The sequence below is a fragment of the Nuphar pumila genome, chromosome 5 (genome assembly GCF_984573655.1).
Source record: "Nuphar pumila chromosome 5, dmNupPumi1.hap1.1, whole genome shotgun sequence".
Lineage (NCBI taxonomy): Eukaryota > Viridiplantae > Streptophyta > Magnoliopsida > Nymphaeales > Nymphaeaceae > Nuphar > Nuphar pumila.
The window spans coordinates 8,118,855-8,142,410 of NC_143253.1; the positions used below are offsets into that span (position 1 = coordinate 8,118,855).

The 23,556-nt window shown below is 35.9% G+C and overlaps 1 protein-coding gene across 1 annotated transcript in view; it reads left to right on the plus strand.

Moving 5' to 3' along the window:
• LOC149836665 (uncharacterized) overlaps positions 1–23,556 on the plus strand; it is a 98,140-nt gene that overhangs the window by 69,293 nt on the left and 5,291 nt on the right. Inside the window, exons 8-11 of the mRNA XM_090005507.1 lie at positions 10,222–10,289; positions 10,367–10,415; positions 10,540–10,624; positions 10,705–10,806. Of these exons, the coding sequence (XP_089861633.1) occupies positions 10,222–10,289; positions 10,367–10,415; positions 10,540–10,624; positions 10,705–10,806 (304 nt within the window). The remainder of the gene's footprint in view (positions 1–10,221; positions 10,290–10,366; positions 10,416–10,539; positions 10,625–10,704; positions 10,807–23,556) is intronic.

Consider the following 23,556-nt stretch of genomic DNA (forward strand, 5'->3'; position numbering starts at 1 on the left):
ATTTTATGGAGAGATTTAAAAAATCCCACATAACACAAGGAATGATATTGCAAATCCCAACACCAATTTTTTCACCACAAGCAACCACCTCTTTGACCTCCAACTCAAAATTCTCAAAATTCAAGTGTATCAGCTTATAGGACAAGAGATCAATCACAATGCCACTTAGGAGTCTAATACTAGCTACGACCACAAGAGGTGCACATCCCTTATCTCACAAATAATTGTAAAACTGTATCAGCTACAACGGGTGCACAACTCACCATAGCCATGATCCTAAAAAAAATCCATTATCCAATAAAAAGAGGTCACTCAAATAAGACAGTTGAGTGGAGAAACCAACGAAGTAAATAGAGCTTGGGAATGAAATCAAACTAATGTCATCAAGAAGACAAGAAAAAAAGATCTACAAATAAAGGCAGGGATATTAAATTTTACAAACTGTTGAAACACCATGTTTTCAAAAATAGTTAGCCATCACTTATGAACATAATAATAAGCTTCCATGATAATAACAATGGCCAAACATACAAATGAGTGACACAACACATTCACAAAACTAGAGGTCAGCCAACCTCAGTTAGAACCAAACTACAAGCTGAAAATCTAAAATGACAAAAATCGAAGTGCACACAACTCACCCCAACAAACATCTCTGGTTCAACGGAATCTATATGGATCAAGGGGCCAATCAACTATCAATCAAACGACGTGTTATTACGACACTCATAAACTTGATAATTCAGACTGATAAGATGACTTGAGGTTCACACATAACTCACCTTAAGAGTTAACTTTTACCCAATAATAAGGCTAAAAAGAAATGATGCATCATATAAAAATTTGTGATGGAGAAAACAAGTGCCATAAGAAGCGATATAAGCACATGGAAACCAATTTTCAAATAAGGGGGTTCATATATAAGAACCAATTTGGAAAACAAAATTTCAAATTAAATCCAATAAAGGTAGATGAAAAACTTAGAATGAATATAGTGCAGTCATATGCAAAATAAATGTCGATTGATAATTTTTCACAAAGGCAATCAAAATTACATCAAAATCAATGAAGAATGAGCGTGGCCAATATAAGCAAGCTATATAGAGAGATAGCTCATTCTAGATTACAAGTCTACTATGAGACAACAATGACATATAACATTATAAAGATTCTCAAAGGACCTTTTAGAAAGCCAATAGCATACACAAGTACAACTAATCATGGATACACAAAGGGATCAAAATTGATGTATATGGAATAATTTAATAACTTAAAGCTACATATCCTATACAAAAACTATGAAACTATGGTAGATCCCAAATATTTGAAACAATCATCCACCGGTATTTTCCGCTCACCAAGCTTCACTACACTCCCATCACTACTTAGTTGCTTACTAAATCGACATTCTATATATTCTGTGTTACTCTTACTCAACTTAAAACCTCTGGCTTCCAATGTCTGGCTCCATAATTCTAACTTAGCATTAACCCCAACTCTAGTCTCATTAATCAAAACAATATCATCAGCAAACAACATACACCACGGCACATTTTCTTGAATTGATCTCGTAAGCTCATCCATCACTATAGCAAATAGGAAAGGGCTTAATGCAGATCCTTGATGTAACCCAACCGTTATAGGAAAATTGGTTGTCACCCCTCCATAAGTGCGGACATTGGTTACTACTCCGTCGTACTTATCTTTAATTATACTAATGTACTTGAGAGAAACGCCTTTCTTCATCATTGACCACCAGAGAACATCCCTAGGTACTTTATCGTATGCCTTCTCCAAATCAATAAAAACCATTTGCAACTCTTTGTTCCTCTCTCTATATCTCTCAATAAGTTGTCTAAGAAGATGTATAGCTTCCATAGTTGATCTTCCAAGTATAAAACCAAATTGATTCTCCGATGTCATGACAACCTTCCTCAACCTATACTCAATCACCCTTTCCCAAAGTTTCATAGTATGACTCATGAGTTTTATACCACAATAGTTTGTGCAAACTTGTATATCACCCTTATTCTTATATAGGGGCACCAACGTATTCTTCCTTCACTCATTAGGCATCTTATTTGTCCGCCAAATCTTGTTAAAAAGATTTGTCGACCATTCTAAGCCTTTATCACCCAAGCATTTCCAAGCCTCAATAGGTATACCATCAAGGCCAACTGTCTTTCTTGGTTTCATTTTCTTCAAAGCCTCTGCAATTTCTTTCTTTTGAATCTTGCGCATGAAGTCATGAGTTATCTCATGAAAAGGAATGTAGAAGTCTCCAAGATCCTGAGCATGACTTCCATTAAAAAGCTTATCAAAATAATCTTTCCATCTCTCCTTAATCTCCTCATCTTTGACTAAAACCCTTTGCGTTTCATCTTTGATACATCTAACCATACCCAGATCCTTCGATTTCCTATCTCTCCTCTTTGCAAGCCTGTAAATATCCTTCTCGCCCTCTTTGGTATCCAACTTGTCATAAACCTCCTTATAGACCTTATCCCTCGTGTTTCACACTACTTTTTTAGCTTCCTTCTTTGCTAACATATACTTCTCTAAATTCTCATTACCACGACTCTTACTTAGATTCCTATAACACTCTCTTTTAACCTTAATAGCTAATTTGACATCATCGTTCCACCATGGTGTATCCTTATCTAGCGGTGCATCGCCTTTATATTCACCCAATACCTCTTTAGCCACCTTTCTCATGCAACACGCTATCTTATTCCACATTGATTTTGAATCCTCCTTGGTACACCAACCAACTTTCTTAACTACCTGCTCTACAAACATTCCTTGTTTAGCTCCTTTCAGTGCCCACCACTTAATTCTAGGATCTATCCTATGTCTATCCCTTTTGTGGCATTTTCGAATTCTAAGATCTAAAATTAAGACTCTATGTTGTGTAACTACACTTTCTCCCGGTATAACCTTACAATCGATGCAAAACCCCCTATCTCTCTTTGTATTAACCCCACTTTTAAATGTTACTAGGTGAGACTCCCTCTTCCTAAACCAAGTGTTTGCTAAGATCATATCATAAGACAAACCAAAATCTAAAATCCTTTCTCCACTTTCGTTTCTTTCTCCTATACCATAGCCTCCATGGATACTCTCAAATCCATCCCGACTAATGCCTACATGTCCATTTAGGTCACCGCCGATGAAAAGCTTTTCTCCATACGATATCCCTTGTACTACTCCATCTAAATCTTTTCAGAATTGACACTTAATGAAATCATCTAAACCTACTTGAGGTGCATAAACACTAATAATATTAATAATATCCGTACCTAATACTAATTTAATCAGTAAAATCTTATCACCCTTCCTACGGACCTCAACTATATTATCTATAAGCTCATGACTAATAACAATCCCTACTCCATTCCTATTCCTATATACCAAATCTTATATCCCCATGGGTCTATTACTTTTGTTTTCTCTCCTACCCATTTGGTCTCTTGTAGACATAAAATATCAATCTTTCTCCTACACATAACATCTACTAACTCTACCAGCTTACCTGTTAAAGACCCTATATTCCAAGTGGCTAACATAAGTTTATGTCCTACACATAGATTAATCTAATGCAAGATATATATGAGAAGTAACATATGATACATGACATAACAATCCACCAATAGATGATCACAAAGGCCACGAAGAGTCCATAAAATCCACTAAGGGCATACAAATTAATATTTTATAAATGAAAAGTATGCAATGAATCAAGAGCCTTCAATCAAGAACAAAAGTATCTACTAAGGGCACACTAACAAAGCCCACAAGGGCATAAACAAGAAAGCTCAAATATAAAATAAATATTTTATTCATTAAACAACATGCAAACAATCAAACCACCTTTAATCATGAACACTAAGTCCACCAAAAATGTAAAAGAGACCAAGTATTCTCTAAGGAACACACTCACAAAACCCACACAAGAAGGCACATTATAAAAAATAATATTTTATTTAATATCACAAGTGTGCAAGAAGCATGAAAAACATATAATCATAGTTTTTAGAATCCTTAAGAATCACATGCTCTCACAAAACATAATTTCCATGTTAATAATTTTCTAGAAACATACATATTCATAATTACTAAAATACTCAACACATATATTTCAAATGAACATGCTCATGCAAAAACATATATCATTAAGAAAATAATTTTTAAAAAATATAATTAAATTTGAAAGTATATTCATTTTTAACACAAAGTTTTACACAATTAAATAGCCACAATACAACAAACACTTTTTGAAATATATATCAAACATATTTCTCAAAGTATAGAATAAAAAATACATATCGGAATGTGAGAGCCTTGAATCAAAGACATTCATCAATTCAAAATTTTACCAAGATCAAAATGACTTATCTCTAATTCCATGCAACGAAATGGCACGCAAACCAAGATACTCCAAACCGAATCCCAAATGCCTAACAAAAAAGCATTTGGATACAAACAAGACACATTGACACAAATACAATATAAATATTGTGAGTGAATGATTTCATTAATAGTGAACATTAAAAATACAAAAAAGAAAAATACATAAAGTCCTCAGTATACACTCAAACACACAAAAGCCTAGAACTACCCATTACTCTCTCAACCTTCACACATACACACATCCAAACATTATAGAGAAAAAGAAGAGAGAGCAAGGAGAAGACCTACTAGTTGTTGGAGAGGGTCCAACATCTAGTTTGACTAGCGGTTGGACCTATGCCAACAATGGCTAGTCAAAGTCAACTTAAGTTGACTTAAATATATTATATATAAATATATATTATATGTTATATATATAAATATATATACATAAAAAGGATACATTAATCTTAACACCCGCAAACTAGCCGTTGGACCTATTCGAACAACGGCTAGTCAAAGTCAACTTAAGTTGACTCAAATATACAACAACAACAACAAGTGTGCCTTCATCCCAAAACAATTGGGGTCGGCGATATGAACCAACAAAGAAAATCATTCTGGGTCTTCCACATGAATCCTTCTCCTCCAATCATTTCTATCCAATGCCATGTCCTCGGTGAGGTTCAAAGCATTCATATCCTTTCCTATCATCTTCATCTAAGTCTTCCTAGGCCTACCCCGACCTCTTTTAACTAATATATTTTCTCATTTCTCCATCCTTCTAACTGGAGCATCATTAGGCCTTCGCTGAATATGTCCAAACCACCGTAAACGATTCTCTCTCATCTTATTTTCAATGGGTGCAACGCCTACCTTCTTACGTATCTCCTCGTTCTGAATCTTATCTTTTATTGTATTTTCACACATTCATCTAAACATACGCATCTCAGCTACACTCATTTTTTGAATATGATGTCTCTTGGCAGCCCAACATTTCGTACCATATAGTAAAGCGGGCCTAATAGTTGTCCTATAAAACTTTCCCTTCAACCGCAATGTCATTCTATGATCGCACAATACTCCAGTTGCACTTTTCCATTTCATCTACCCAACCTTTATCCTATGATTTACATCTCCATCAAATTCTCCATACTTTTGAATGGTAGATCCAAAATATTTGAAACAATCATCCACCTGTATTTCTTGCTTACCAAGCTTCACTATACTCCCATCACTACTTCGTTGCTTACTAAACTGACATTCCATATATTTTGTCTTACTCTTACTCAACTTAAAACCTATATATTATATGTTATATATAAATTTATATACATGTATATATTATATATGCATAAAAAGGATACATTAATCTTAACACATGTCCCTCCTTTTTACCCTTGTAGATGGCTCATTGAGGCAATGTTCTTTCTCCTTGGTCTACAGTTGAACAATCTTGCATCTTTGGAGGATCTTTTCTCGTGCATCGATGGTGCACATTGCATGGACCTACAACTTGAAAAGACATGCTACTAGGCATCTAGTGAAGGAGTCCAACTTAGGAGAGATAGCAACAATGGTTAGTCTCCATAACCCTGCTTCCATACTATTCATTAGCTGCCCAGTTTGTTGAGGATTGACATTCCGGCCAACACAATAAACTATATCGGGTGGGGAAGGGACGAAAAGCCCTATTGTGGGATTTGTTGCCTTGACTTGGAGGCACCGACCAAGTTCGCCTAGAGGAATCTGATGGATAACGAGAATCAACAACCTTAGAGTATTTCATGACTTGTGAGGTGAAGATCACCTTGTGGAATGTGAGGGGTTTAAACTTTAAAGAGGAGAGAGAACAAACTATTCTTAACAAATTTGCTTTGCACCTGTGATTTCGATGTCTTTTGGGTCATTGAATCCCAAAATGAATGTGTTCAGTAGGACCATAGTGAATACAACTTGGAGGGGTGCGACTTTACTCACCACTCTATCATCAGCAGAGTGGTTGGGGGGGGCGCGGGGATTCTAATCATGTGTCACCTTTCATTGGTTGTTTACATTCATAATCTTTATTATTAAGACTTTGAGTGCTACATAGGCAACCTGTGCATTATGCACAAAGGGAAATATGAACCCATCCCCAACCAGTTTTTTGAAGCACATGCCGATTTTTGTGTGGACAGGGACTATCATTATGTTTATTTATATGCATGCATACATCGCTCTTGGCACCTACGACCTTCATGAGCGCTTTACCCCTTGCGGTTAGATAACCAACTTTGGCACGACACTTACAAATATTATTCTTGTAACAGTAGTTTACAGAGGTATGCATAATCAATGATTACTTTTGATCGACTGCTCGGGCGTATTTAGCCGCAACGAGCACTGTCCTAACAAGGTGTAAAAACTACTTTGGGATAGCGACCCTTACGAGTACGATGCTTTTGAGGGCGAAAATGGAACAAGCCATAGTGGCAGGGTTTCAACAAGGGCATCATCGTGCCATCCATACTAGCTCAGGTGAGTATTTTGCCAAAATGTTTGGCAGCATCTCCTTTGTTTAACGTGGAAAACACTACGCTTGTTCGAGAGAACAAACATGCCATTTAGGATTCGGGTAATCATTTGCCAGAAATTTCGGTAGCATCTTCCCTGTTTAATGGGGAAAATGTTCATTTTAGTTCAAAGAGCATCTTGTCAGAAATTTTGGCAGCATCTCTCCTATTTTAACGGGGAAAATACTACCTTCGTTTTTGGATAGAGATGTGCACCGTTATGCATATGTTGCATCTCCCATGGTTTATCGAAAACCTATGACTTAGGCCTTACACTGGTTACTTAGATGTTTATGTAAATGCGGTTTTGCACAATCTGAAACCTCTGGAACCATTCAATTCCTATGAAATTTGTAGATCCATCACCATCGTGTGGGAATACTTTCTCATTGTGATTTATGGCCCGATAAATAGCTCATAGAACCGTCTTCTTTGAGGAGTTAAGCTTTGCAAATTTAGGGTACAACGTTTCCTAGACCATAGTTGGCAATACGTGAAACAACAAAAGATCATTAAATATTGAATATATTATTTGAAAGGTTTCACATTAAAAAAGACAACATAGAAAATGAGTTGCAAAAAAATTGGCAAACAATACATATAGGTTTGATTCAGTTTGAATTTTATAAAATTGGGAAAAAAGATGGACATATATAAGAGATTTTTCCTTGAAAAACTAGGTAGGGTACAAGAATCGTGAGATTCAAATTCAAAAATTGTTGTGATTCGAATTCAAGATCTAGTCCAATTGGATCCATAATTGAGTTTTTTTGAAAAGTTTTTTTGAAAAGTTTTTTTAAACATAAATTTTCATGCTGTAAGCATTTCTCTCAAAAGAGCATTTTTTTGCTGATTTTTTGAATAAGATGGAGTTTCTTTATTTTCATTTTTAAAGTTGTATTAAAAATAATATTTAAAAAAGAGAGTTTTGCTAACTATGCCCTACATTGTGTGTGGCGACTTCATTGTCATGCTGGGGAAATCTACTTTTATTAGAGGCCCTAGCTTTAGATGATTCCATCAATTCATGAACTCTAGGAATTGGTGGAAACAAGGGGGAGGGGAGGGGAATGTTTTTTCCTGGTCAAACAATGGAGTTTCATGATGTTTAAAGAAGTCGGTATGCTTTCTAGTATTAAATGACTTCCTTGAGGTGGCTTCACTACTTGGCAAAGAAAATTAACACAAGGTATGTCTTTGGTCATGGGTTGATCTCCCTTAATTTGTGGTCCAGAAAATTTCCTAGAGGTCTTTTTAACTATGAATGTTTGGTGGGAACCAATGCTATTAAAAACGCACCTTGAGGCGCAAAAGGCGCGCCTCGCCCTGAGGCGAGGCCCTCTGCGCCTAAAGGCGCTAGTCTGAGGCATGAACAAAGAAGTGACTAATATTAAATTTCATGTTTTTTTAGTGTAACAATTAAATTTTTAACATCTAACAATGATGACTACCAATTTAGAGAAAGCACCTAGAAGTGAATGAGAAGAGTGAGAGAAAACACATAAAAATATGAAAAGTTGAGTAAGATAATATATAAGAACAGATGAATTGTGTGGAAAGCATAGGAGAAGTGTGGGGGAATCGAGGTTCTCATCAAGTTTCGGAAGTGAGGAGTATCGCGCTTCCTAATCGAGTTTCGGGAAGCGAGTTTCCCGCCTATTTAAGAAGCTTCTGGTAAATTTGTTTTGTTCTATGTAACACAAACTCTTCTAATAGGGCACCACACTCGCATTGCACCCGCACGGGTGCAACACTTGGACATGACTTCCTTTGTATCAAGTGAAGTCAACCACACTGAGGTCCATTTCTGTCCAAATGTAGATTCAGTTAACCCTAACTAAGTCCAATTTTATCTATATTATATATATAAATACATAAATGCATACACATACACATAGTGTTAACTTAAAACTGTTAAAAATTATATATATATATACCCTCCCCGCACCCAAGTTTTTTTAAAGTGCCGCATCTCCGCATCCGCACCAGCTGCTATGCGACATAGGTTCTGTTGTTAACATAAGCACTTATATTCTCCCTCAAAAAGGAAAATTAAAATTTGATTTGTCTTATAATGAATTTGAATGGTTTGAATTAATGATATGAAAACCACAAAATAAACTATTTAATTGGATTAGAAACTATTTCGTGGAGACTACGGTCAGGGAATTTTGTGATAAACTAATCCAACCACTCAGATTGTTAGACTGACTAAGAAAACAAACATAACTGAGGACATGGGAGCTATATATCCTGCACATTTACTACTGCAATATTATACTTGAAAACCCTAATCAAATTCCAAAATAAAAAGCCTTTTTAAATATTTTAACAAACAGTTGCTACTTTTTTTTGTGCAATGTTTTTAATTTAATATTGACAAGCACAACAAAAAGTGTGCTGATGAAACACGTTTTAAAGAAAATACGAACAATACCATTGATGCAAATAGGAAACACTTAACCTGCAATCTAAGAGTTTTATTCTGGTATAGTGGTTTTTTTATTGTAAATGAAGAGCCTGCAAAACGAGGTTGGTCTTATTGATGTTGTGTCAGAACTAGGAAAGTGAAAGCCTTCACAAAATTTGGAGCAATTTAAAAATTTTATTAGCAAAGAAAAAATATCATGGCCTTATTTGACCTTGTGAAAAAGGCCTCATGAAGGGTGCACGTTGCCTTGAGGTGCATGCTTCATGCCTCAAGCCATGAGTGTTTGACAACAGTCCTTGGGTTTGGTTCTTGTAAGCTTCCCTCCTCTTTTGAAGTCTGCGTAGTGTGAAACATATCAAATAGTTGTACTGGGGGCATTTAAGTAAATAGTAGTCTTTAACATGTCATCATGTGCTGTGCATTCCCATACTAATGTTAAAGTGCTCTTCTTAGAATGGTGACCGAGTTTGTTTTGAAGAGGGACAGCTATTATCCCTTCCCTGATGTGTCAATCTTATATTCATGCTTATGTTTGCAAAGTTGATGCCGACCATATGGACTGATAATATCAGTGCTGTGTCTGTCACTTTAGAGAATAAGTGTTGAAAATTTTAATTGTTTCTATAATTTCAGTCGGTCATTTTGAGGCTATTTATTTATCTTTTTGACAGATAGTAGTCTTTACTTTAGTTCCTGAAAAGGAATTTTAAACTTGAATTTCACCTGTAACTTTTTTTTTACTTTAGCTCTTTTGAAAAAGAATATCCTCGTTACTGGAGCTTAGATCCTTGTTAAAAAATTGGAAAACATATTGCAGCTTTTGAGCCTGCTCTTTTTTTCCTGCAGCGGCTGTTTGTGTCCCAGGTTGACAATTTGGAGACTTCTTCATGCATTACAAGTCCACCACAAGTGAAGTAAGTTTGCTTCCTTCGGTTTTATTTCCTGCATACATGATAACAAGAAACCATAATTTAATTTGTTGTGATTGTAGTTTCTTGATAAATGGAAGAGGAGTGGAGAGAAGAACTAATGTATCAGTGGTACGTATACCAAAGTTTTTATTTTGAGAGAAAAAGAAACTATACAAGTTGCTTGACAAATTGTAATAATGTTCTGCTCATATCTTCAACTTTTACTTTCCCTGTGTGCTCTATTCTTTGCCAGGAACATGGACCACAACTTCCAACAGATGTCACTGGAATGCTTAAAGTTGGGACAAATCTTTTACAGGCTATTGGAAACTTCATTGGTATATCTAATGCAACAATAAACTGTCTTGCAGATGTATTATTATCAACTTCACTGCTTAACAACGTGATTTATCTGCAGGTAATTATATCATTGCAATTTCTGTAATGACTACTACTTCAATTCCTAGTGCCACAACACTGAAAGAATATGTGCAACCTGCAGTTTCAGCATTTCCATCAGGTGACATGATTTTTCTCTTTTAAGCCATAGGTCCATTGAATAATTAATAAGTGGTCAGTAACTTGGTGCTTGTTTTATATTTGGAAGATGGGCTACTAGAGAGCTTTCTATGTTGTAATTGGATTTAAGTATCACAAGAATGTTTTGCTTTATGTTTTGGTAATTATTTGATTATTATAGCCAACATAATCTCAGCTATGTAAAACTAGATCTATTCCTCACAATGGTTTTACATGAGATTCGTTATGTAACCTTGTAATGTTTTTATTGGTAGCTGCTGTTTGATCATGACAGATGGTCTTCATGATTGATTTTAACTAGAAGTTGTTCCTGTCTCCTTGCTTCCCGTGTTGTTGATGTGTCATTTCCACTCTTCAATAATGGTTCAAGTAGTTACTGTGGCATTTTTCTGCATTGCCAAAATGATAACCAAATGCTGAAAGTTACTCAAGATCTATTTAATGAAGTGGTTTTTCATTGATAAACGGTGCAGCAGAAGGCAAAAGTCCTTGGTAGCTGCTTGAACAATGATTACTATAGAGCACTTCCAAAAGAACAATACTTTTTGTTTCATTGAGTTCTCCACATCTTTAAAAATGTATTTATTTTGTACTTTTAAATGGAACATACTAGATAAAGTTGAATTAGAAATTTTTGAATGTGCCACTTGATGGCTTTTGGTTAAATTTTGCCGTTGATGCGCCTAAAAGAAGGCAAACAAGCTTACTTGTGATACCAATTTTTTCTGCTTAGCATTTATCTCTAGGGATACAACTGTTGTAGTCCTGTGAGTTGTCAAATGGACAGCATGTCTCAACATGGGTGTAATCAAAATTTGCAACATAAGGAATTATATATATATATGGAGAGAGAGAGAGGTATCTCCCTGACGCAAACGGACACGCGCTGAGCGTCCATCACGCACCCTGTATTAAAAAAGGGCTAAAGTTTCCAGCGGCATTTTGACCTTTTTATACACAGGGTGCATTGCTGAGCGTCAATCCCCCTCGTGCGATGGATGCTCAGCAGTGCACCCTGTGTATAAAGGGCCTTTAGTGTGCGCTTTTGAAGCACCGCTAAAGGTCACAGCGGCTTTTTGACCTTCCTCTGACACAATAATGCTTCAATTAGTATCGAGAAAAATGGTACAGAATTCCTTTCTTCCTTTCTTGTCCCCTGTATAGGCCTAAGCAAGTGCTGTTCAATAGAAAATTCCTTGTAGTATCATGTTTTACTTTTTACCGATTTTGGAATAGGATGATCTTGTTAAAATGACTTGATGACTTTTATTTTTTTATTCAATTAATTTATCTAATAATTTATGAATCATATTATCATATTCCCACAATTGGATGCAAAATCTGGACATGACTTTTCGTGGTTGTAGAAGTAGAAAAAAGGTATATATATATATATAGAGAGAGAGAGAGACACACACACACACAAACGTGCCAATGTTAAGCAGGATGGAAACTAAACGTTTCTGAACAACATATGAAATGTACAAAAAATTTAGTTTAAAATATGAGATTGAGCTTTCTGGTAATGGCTATGCATTCTAAGACACTGATGTTAAGTGTGGCTGTGCTCTCCCAGAGCAAAGCTTTAACATAATAGGAGATCCTAGGCTCCTAGCCCTTTTATGTAAGAAATGGTTGAACTGATGCAAAAATGATTGAATTGAAGCTAAAAGCACTTGCGTGGAATGTTACAAAGCTATTCAAGGTAGCTACACATGGTCTGCTATCTCAACTCTCTTTTGCCAATATTGTTTTAGGAGCTTTGAGTATGCAGCAAGCTAGATAATAACATTCACTAAGCTGATGAACTTCACCTAGTATTTCGAGCAGTGTAATGACGAAATGAATATCTTACTGAAACACCAAGTTTCATTAGAGTCCCTCCAACTAGGCAAATTCATCCTCGGACTGGCAAATAGAATTTTCAGGTTAGGTGCTTGCCAAGACTTTCTCTTAAACTTATTTTCTCTAAAACCCTTTTTATCTTCTTCTCCAAGTCAAGCTTCTCTTCACTCAAATCTTCTTTTCTCTAAAACTTTTTTCTTCAAAGGTTTGATTCCCGACTTCTCTAGTCTTGATCATCTATTTTATATTCTCTAAAATACCTTTATCTTTTAGTCCCAATATTCTTGTCATCTTTTCATCTGCGTCTAATATCAAATATTTTCTTCTACCATTTAATTTGAATAGCCCTATCGTCTCTTGGTCGTGCCTTGTTCTGATTCTAAACTTTTTTGATATTTCACAGGATTGTGCTTCTCATGGCATAGCTAACATTCTGGTGATTCTTCTTGATTTATGGTTCAGTTTCTGTGAGCTGAAAAAAAACACTGATCCTTGATTTATTGAATTTATCAATGCTGAATTGATTTGTCATTGAGAGATATTGCTAGATTATCAGTTATTTGGTTATCTGTGCTATTCCTGTGAGTAATATCATGCCCGATATTTCCAACTTGAATAAGTTTTGTGCCTATGACTTCTGTTCTTCATTTGTTTTTCTGTTTCTTTCTTTTCGTTACGTCTGTTTCATTCTTTTCCGTTATTTATGGATCCAATTTTTGTTCAATCCGGCCTTACTTCCAGTTTCCTAGCTTGTTTTCGAGAAATTGAATAAATCCAATATCTTGACTTGGAAAAGGCAAACCTCTCCTTTAATCTGGAGCTAGGATCTTTCTGGACATCTGGATGGATCGGTTGTAGTCCCAGTAGTATGTCATGCAGGAAGAGAAGGACGAAAAGGGGGTTTTGCTTTCATCTAGACTTGTTCGCAATCCACAGTATGTTGCTTGGATGAAGAGTGACCAGGCATTGGTAGCATACATCACCTCCACTTTATCCCAAGATGTTTTGATTAGGATCTTGGGTGATTGTACAACAATGCAACTATGGAATAGGCTGGTGCAGGCCTATTCGTAGATTTCTGAAGCAAGAATGATGCATTTGAATAAGAAATTCCAAGTTTTGAAGGGAAACTTGTCCATCATGGACTATATGAATAAAGTCAAAGCATCGCCAACCAGCTAGCTATGGTTGGGTGTGAAGTGCATGACAAAGATATGGTGCAATAGCCCTTAAATGGTTTGGGATCCAACTATCTTGTGTTGGCCACCACGTTGGCATGTTTGCCTCAACTGCCAAAGCTTGATGATTTTAGATCAAAGCTGAAAAGTTTATCAGGGAGTTGGATTTAGCTAATGATACTCATGAATTGCTTGTTCCTGGCACTTCATATGGTCGTGGAAGGGGAGGAGGTTTCTCACAAGGAGAGAGAGGACGTGGGCATAACCTAAATCAAGGAGGAATGGGGTTGCGCTGCTAGGACTGTTTTCTCGCGCCTAATACTCATAATGTGAATGTTGAGCCAAGCAGAAATACTGGTTTGAGGATGATCCGAGGTATAATCTTAAAGCAAGAAACAAAGGACATCAAGCTGGCCAAGAACAAAATAACCCTAAGATTAGTGCTTCTTAGCCAAGATTAGAAAATAAATCTCCTTTGTTTTATTTGGGAATCACAAGGTTGTAAGTATTGTATCGTTACCTGTATCAGTCGGGCCCAAAAAGATCCGTATTGTAGCATAGCATATTGTATCGTAAAAAATTGTAAATTTTTTTAATAATTTTTTTTCAAAAATTCCCAAAAAATCAAGAAAAGTAAAAAATAGCAAAAAATCTAAAAAAATCATAACACATGAAACAACGATGAATTGCATAAAATACAACCATAAAATCACATATGAAGCATTTATTTCTCCATGAGCTTCATAAGTCATCATCAAACATCAACTATCTCACAAGAGCAATGCAAAATATTAAATATCTTGCAATTAAGAACATGCCACAAGACTCATACTTTCATATTACATAAAAAAAAACAAAATAACCAAGTTTATGAACACTTAAGTGTTAAATAACCAAGTTTATTTAAAATTTAACCTTAAACATCATCATCATTATCATTGTCTTCTTCTATTCCTCCTTCAACATCCACATCGTCTTTAATATATGTGGGCTCTTCATCATGTACTCCTTCCACATTTATCCACTGAATGCCATATTCATTCAAAATGCCTGCTTATTTAACCATGCATCCAATGCATCAAAATGTTCTAAACTGATAGGATCAAATTGCTCTTTGTATTTCTTTGATGATAACTTTTTCATTTGCCTAAAAAGATACCTCTGTCTCAGCCGTAAGTTGTAGTGAACGTAAACGAGGTCATTAAGTCTTTTGTGCTCTAATCTATTTGTTCTTTTTGCTCAAAGATACTCCAGTTTTTTTCGTATCTACTTGCACTACATGTTTGGCTAAGAATTTGAATGACAAAAGCTCTCAAATTTGGATAACTTCCAAACTTGATCCACCACATGCATGAAAAAAACATGAAAATAAGAAATTAATAAGATCAATCATAAAAAATATCATAATTAAATAATAATAATATGAAATTAAAATTGAAATATATAAAATAAATTACTTGGACGCATTTGAAATATACAAAATAAATTACTTGGACGCATCGTGACATGATTTCACACTTCTGCAAGTCTCCCCATATCATACAATACATTATCATAAATTTTCATTTCTTTATAAATTTGATCCTGAATGTTATAATCAAGGATCAATCTTTCGATGCAATCCAAAAGTCCCTTGTTTACTTCTCTATCCATTTTAAACGTAGGAAAATATCTAAATGCAAGATGTAAATAATATGTTGGAGCATGAAGAGGTTGATGAAGTTGCCTAGTCCACCTATGATCAATGGTATTCTATATAGGCATGTATATTTTTTTTATTCAAATTATCTCTAATGGCCTCTTTTGTCTTATTCATGGCCTCATAGAGATAACCCATAGCTAGTTTGTTTTCTCTGTCAACCAATCGAAACACCTTCATCAAAGGTATAGTGATTGTCAACAACTTCACGCATGAATCTTAGAATTCACTTTTGAATACAATATCTGCAATTTTTCTTTTTTTTTGTGCTGGAGATGGGCATTCCACTCATCTTATGAAAACATTTTTTTTAGTCAATTCTATTCTTTACTAAACTTTGCACGGTCAAAAAATTCGTAGCAAATTTAGTAACTGCACTACGAATCAACTCAACATTAATAGTGTACTTTCTCATTAGGCTCAAAATCCATACATAATTGTAAGTAAATTTAGTAATTTCTTGGCAACAATCAACTGTGTGCTTTATCTCATCCATGAGTACATACATTTCTTTTCTCCCCACATGGATAAAAGTAGGTAAACAAGAATTAACTCTAACTCTCACATGATGAAAAAAAGTAAAAGATCTCGAGAAGAAAATATTTTCTATTTGACCACTCTGTATTGCTAACATCAGGAAATGGAACAATTACTAATTTTGGGTAATTGGTGAGCCGCTGAAGTAGCTAAAGTAGTGATAAATTCTGTCAATAAAATAGGTCCTATGGAAAGTTCGTCGATTCTGAATAAACAACAAGTTAGTTAACAACTTGATCATTTGTGATGATCAATCGCGATTGAAATGAGCCAATTCTTGTTCGAATGACTAGACTAAAGATCTTTAATTAGATTTCCAATACCGAAAAAGAATGGGTTAGTAATTAACTAAGCTATTCCAATGAACCAGAAAGGGCCAAAGTGATTCGATGGTAAATGATTGATAAGATTCATTAAAAATGAAAAATGGTTTCACATGAAAAAAATCTCTTATTTTGGCATCATTGTTGGAAAGCAATTCTCTCGTATTGTGCAGTCATGAGTAACTGTAATTACGGATATCTCCTAGACTTTAATTTGATCATCATAATAACATTAAACTAAATTTCATCTTTCTTTTCCTTAAATCATCAATTGTTTAAACAAGATAAATGGTACAAGAAACAAAATCTACTAATTTCATTTCTCTGTAGCCCTTTTTATATTGTCTTCTATATTAATGTCTTGTTCCTACGCTTGTAAAAAAGGAATAAATAAATTGATCAAATTACAAGAAGCTTTGTAAAGTTCTTTAGGAGTTAAACTTTCATTTGTCCATATTTCGAGAAAAAGTATATCTTGTTTTTCATTCCCATTCCCATAAGAATGAATACTATGATTCGCATTTCAAACATGCATGGATACAACATCTATAGGGTAACTTTCGTCTTGATAGTTATTGGCGATTCTCTTACAATATCCACCACCCCTCTCAAATTTTAATTCAATGTACAAATCAATCAGTTTTGTTAGGATAGCTATAGGTTGTGTAGTATCAATTATTTCTACAAAAGGTGGTGAGATGATATCTTGAGCAGTTATGTGTTTAGGTCCCTTGACACAGATGGATGCGTCGAGAGTTTCATATATGTCAGCAATAGAAGCCCAAGCTCATGGCATTGTTGATCTTGTAGCGATCGAAAATAGCGCGATCGTGCAAATTGTGTAATTAATGGGGAGATAATCATGCTTCCTCTCTTTTTTGTATTTTTTTTTCTATTTTAATAATACCGAGTCGGGTTCTTCTCCTGCCAGTATCAAATAGAACATGATGAACACGGTTTTCTTCATCTAAAACCTTCTCAATTTAGATCAGGAAAACCATGCTGATTTTATGAAACCATGTGCTATGGCTCGAATCCGTAGTCTACCGATGGGAGCAGTTGACAATGGAATCCAATTTTTCCCATTATTTTTGTATCCGTAATAGTGCAAAAGGAAGGCCTGACTCCACAATATTTTTGACCATGTGCAGGGCCTATCACAAGAATATTTTTTTATTAGGACTATAACTCTGAAAAGACAGATTACCCATATTTTCTTTCATCTCGGGAGAAATACGATCAGGGAGAGCTAATTCAAATCCTTTGGGTAAAATGGGAACAACCCTTACATTCAAACCTCCCTTTTTAGCATTAGCAAAAAATTGTTTTAGTTGCATATCGTAGGGGATTCAATGGGCAACACACAGGGTCCAAAAGAATCTGTAGATTTATCATATATGTGGGTTAGACTTCACAGGTCTCAGTAGGAATATAATAACACAATATGTATCTAAAGTACCAAGTATATATGAGCATGCATCATGCAGAACATATAGAGGCATTGCTAATTCATTCGCTCAGGACATGTACAAAACAAATCCATGCTATATCAAAAAACAATTTGGTGGACATATATAACATCATGCAATAATAATTCAGGACATGCAAATATCCATAACACAACATAATTCAGTACCGATTATCTTAATCTAAAGTTGCTCAAGGAAAGATTTTTGTTTCTCTTGCTTACCCCCTATGGGTATTTTTAGTACCCTCAAATGATTAACTGAAATGGATTCTAAAAGAAGCGGTATAATGACTGAGAGAAAATCCTTAGAGGTCAAAATAAACAAGATGCATCTGACTTTTGAGAACATAAGGGACATACCACCTAGGACCAATTGGTCGTTCAGTCCCTTAATTCCGTAGATAGGGGACCAACCGAGACATTGCCATTCGAAGCATAATAAAAGAACAGTCCAATGGAGTTTGTACCACCTACCTCTCCAAGGTAGCCCAAGACTGTGAGTTATCGGTTATATTTATTTTACTACCTCACATGTGCCTGTATAATTTAGCACCCAAGACTCAATAGTTCGAGTACCCTTCTAGGGTAACTTACCACAATTGCCTTATTGGCATGCGCCACATACTACACATTCATGGTAGTTTTATTATTTAAATTAGCTCATTCAATTTAACCCATTAAGTGTGCTCTGGTGCTTTTAAACCGGTCGAGTGCCGAAAAAGCCCCGATATGTTTTAAGCCAATCGTGCATTAATTTAGGTTATATGTGCATGTATATCAATTCTATAAATTTAGGTATACTTAGCACTTTACGGTCTTTTTCAACCATATGCCCTGCCACGGTCCATCACATGTGTGTGCTTTTTATCAAGAAAATCCAAAGAACTTGGGGACGTTGAATCAGTTGGAGACGATGGATGAGGGTGGAAGTGTGAGATTTTCCCTCTGAACCTGTTTTGTGCAAAGAGAAAGAAAGAGAAGAATAGAGGCTGCGGTTGTCACAATTTCAATAATGAAATCGTGACCTAGAACCATGTATTAATATGTGTTAGTATACAATATGGGTCCGGGTCTGGTATAACATCCAGACCCAGAATGAAATAAAGACTATACATAATATGGACCCGGGTCTGATATGATATCCAGACCCAAAAAATACAATAAGCACACTTTTTCACCTCCCCTCAAGTTGATCATGGTCTTGAACCATGAACAACTTGCCTTTAAGCATCCAAAAACGATCTTTTGTCAAGCCCTTTGTAAATATCTCTGCAACTTGTCTTTCGGTATTAACAAACTCAGGCTCGATCTCTTTTTTTTCAACTTTTTGTCTTACAAAATGTTGGTCGATCTCAATATGCTTAGCACGACTGTGATGTATTGGATTGAATGACATGTTGAGAGCACTTTGATTGTTACACAACAAGGTAGACCAAAAGATCGTTTCTCCAACTTCAGTTAGTAGATGCCTGACCCATGTGACTTCGACAGTAGCGGCAGCCATGGATCTATACTCAGCCTCAATGCTTGATCTAGCGACAGCCTTTTGTTTTCTACTACTCTAAGAGACTAAGTTTCTTCCAATAAAAACACAATATCCTTATGTAGATCTTCGTTCATTAGGTTCCCCTGCCCAGTCTGCATCACAATATACAGTAAGTTCACGCACATTCTTGCCAGACGACTGTGGAGAATATATCAACCCGTCCCCAATGGTACCTTTCAGATATCTGTGTATCCTCTTAATCGCCTCTATATGTCCAGTACGTGGTGCATGCATAAACTGAGACACTTGATTGATTGAATAAACAATATCAGGACGAGTGAATGTGAGATATTGTAACATCCCTATTAGACTGCGATACCTGGTGGGGTCCTCACACAGATCTCCATCATGAGTACTGAGTTTTTTGGTGGAGCACACTTGAAGTTCTTAGAGGCTTGCAGTCTTTCATACAGCTGAGAACATCTATGGTATACTTGTGTTGAGTGAGAGTCAAGTCATGAGCCTGGCTGTCAACTTCTACACCAAGAAAATAGCACAAGGCACCAAGATCTTTCATTTTGAACCTTTGACCTAATAGGTTTTTTACTTCTTTGATGTGAGCTTCAGAGTTTCCTGTGATGACAATATCGTCAACATAAATTAATAATAGGGTGATCACATTCTGACTTCTAAAAGTGAATAATGAGTGATCCAGTAGAGAACGAGAAAAACCATGCTTTTGAATCTCAAGTGAGAAGCTGTCAAACCAAGAACGAGATGCTTGTTTTAGTCTATAGATAGCTCTTTTTAGCCTGCACACATGGGTTTTACAGTTTTGCTCGTGATATCCAGGGGGTTTTCATGTAGACTTCTTCCAAATCCCCATGCAAGAATGCATTTTTCACATCAAGCTGACTCAGCTTCCATCCATGTTCGACGGCCAAGGAAAGAATAATTCGAACCATTCCTATTCTCACTACTGGGCTGAAGGTCTCATCATAGTCTTACCCTGCTTCTTAAGTGAATACTTTTGCCACTAGTCTTGCCTTATATCGTTCAATGGTTCCATCTGGTTTACATTTTATTTTGTAGACCCATTTGCATCCGACAACATTTTTGTCAGGTGGTCTCAGAACAATTTCCCAGGTTTCACATTCATGTAAGGTTTGCATTTCATCATTCATGGCTTCTACCTATTTGGTAGAAGTGGTTGCTTGATAGTACATAATAGGTTCATCTTCCTTATTGAGGGCAGTTAAAAAGAGTTGAAAATCTAAGGAGAAGTTATAGTTGACCCACCTATCAATAGGATGTCGCATGCGATTGGATCTTCTGACCTCAAGAGTATGAGAGGAAGTAGGATCAGCTGCTGGGGCGCAATTTAGAAGGCTTGGCGCTGTCGTTCTCTGTCTAGTATAGGAAATGCCCTTGTATTTGCCCGGTACCGATGATGGTACTTCTTCTCAATTTTGTGATCCCGTTGTACCAGTAGTCTCAAACATTTCTTCTTCCTGCTGCACACAGTCTGAAGAACAAACTTCATTGGAATTAGCAAAAAGTTCTGATTCAGCCAAGGATAATAAACTTCAGTTGTGTTAGGAGACATATCCATTATGTCAGCTTTGTGATCAAAATTTTGCTCATCAAAGACAACATTTCTTGAGATTCTGATGCGTCCGTTGGCAGGATCGTAACACCTATATCCTTTGTAGTTGTCTGCATATCCCACAAATCTACACTTCTGAGTCGTGTCCTGAAACTTGTTTCGCAGGGACCGATCAATGTGCACATAACAAACACATTCGAAGACATGTAAATCATGATAACTAAGATGAACTCCAAAAAGATAGTAATAAGGAGACTTATCTTCCAAAACAACCATAGGCAATCTATTTATCACATGTACGACAGAATAAAAAGCTTCTGTCTACAGATTAATAGGAAGATTACTGTCATGGAGCATGCTTGTGGCACTTTCGACGATATGCCTGTGTTTTCGCTCAGCAATCCCATTTTGTTGAGGTGTGTGTGGACAGGACACCCTTCTTCCTATCCCATTATTTTGTAGGAAAGAAATAAAGTCACTAGATGAGAACTCACCACCTTCATCACATTGGAAGAATTGGATGGACTCAGAGAATTGATTTTTTACGAAGGAAAGAAAGTTTTGAAACAAAAAGAAAGAAAGAGAAGAATAGAGGCTGCGACCGTGACCTAGAACCATGTATTAATATGTGTTAGTATACAATATGGGTTCGGGTCTGGTATAACATCCAGACCCAAAATGAAATAAAGACTATGCATAATATGGGCCCGGGTCGGATATGATATCCAGGCCCAAAAAATACAATAAACACACTTTTTCAGGAAGAAGAATAGAGAGGGCGAGAAAGAAGTAAGAAGGAAAGAAAGTTTGAGCGAGAGATAAGGAGTGCGTGGGAGGGGTCTCTCTATTATATAGAGATTGACTTAATGTCCAAGGGAAAATGGGAACTCTTGAGAGTTTTCTTTTCCCATAGTTAAATTTCTTATTCCAAGGTTTAATCCATTTGAGTCCTTCCTTTTAATGGAATCTCCAAAATCGTGTAAGAAGGAGGGGGTAATTCAAACTTTCCTTTTCTCATTTATTTAGAATCTTTCCCCATTATGTTTTCTCCCAAAAACGTGTGGGAAGGAGAGGATTTTCCACACTTTCCTATTTCTTCATGCCATGCTTACTTGGCATACCCTCCTTCGTATGTAGCTTCTCCCACAAAAAAAACGTTAGAGGAAGGGATCCTTTAACTTTCCTTAACATAGTCCCTATTTAGGTAGGTCTCTTATATAACCTTCTGAAATGAAATAGCAAAAAATATAAGACAAATGCCTCTAAGAGCTTACAAGATTACAAACACAAAGTGCACAAGCACAAGTCCACTATGGGACGATACAATAGCCAACAAAGGGCAACACAAAGTAAAAAATATATCTTTTTATTGAGTATATGCTTTGGATTTTACTTGAGATTCAAAGGTATGGATTTTATCGTTATCTTTTAGATCACTCTCTTTATATCTAAAGGTGAGAATGTCATCATTCTTTTGTTGATATATGTGAACGATATAATTAAAACTGGGAATTGAAGACAACATATATAAAAAATAAAGGATCTCTTGAGCAAAACATTCAAAATAAAGGGTCTCGAGAAATTGTGGTATTTTCTTGGAGTGGAAGTTGACAGAAAAGGTGGGGAACTTATTTTGACTCGGCACACATATACTACTGATTTATTGGCTAAGACAAGCATTAAGGATTGCTGATCAGTTTTAACGAGTAGTCCTATCCATCAAAGGTTGAGTTCAAAGGATGGTTAATTATATGATGATCTGACAAGATATCGCAGCATAGTTGGTATGTTATAATACCTTACCTTCACCAAATTGGATATTGTATAAGCAGTGAATCAAGTCTCTCAGTTCATGCATGTACCTAGTACTACTCATTAAAGCAGTAACGAGGATTATGAGATATCTTAAAGGGACTGTTCGGGGCAGTCTGCTGTCTAAACGAAGGTCGCATGGAAATGACATGATTACGACTATGGCCTATTCTGATGTTGACTGGGTTGGTGATCCAGATGATAAAAGGTCAATATCTGGATAGTGTTTTTATTGGAAAGAATGTAGTTTCTTGGAGTAGTAAAAAGCAAAGGTTTGTGGCTAGATCTAGTACAGAAACAGAGTATCGGTCTATGGCAGCAGTGACTGCTTAAATCACATGGATCAGATAGTTATTGAATAATCTAGATGAATTTGTCCCAAAATCGATTTTGCTTTGTGACAATCAGAGTGTGATCAAAATTTCTCTTAATCCGATTCATCATGGACAAACAAAGCATGTAGAAATAGACTAGCATTTCATCAAAAGGAAGATTGAAGATCAGGAATTGGAAGCTAAATTTATTGGGGCAAAAAATAAGTTGGCTCATCTTTTCAGAAAGAGGCTTACAAGGCGAAGATTTTGGTTTCTTAAATCCAAGTTGTCCATGATAAAGGATCATGTACAACTTGAGGGAAGCTGTTGAGACGTGTTTGGAATTGGGCCTCGGATCCCCTTATTATGCTTAGCATGTTTATGTGTTTTGTTTCGTGTTGTATTTCTTTTTTTTTACCCTTTATGTATCTTAGTTCTATTTTGTATAATTGGTTGTAATTT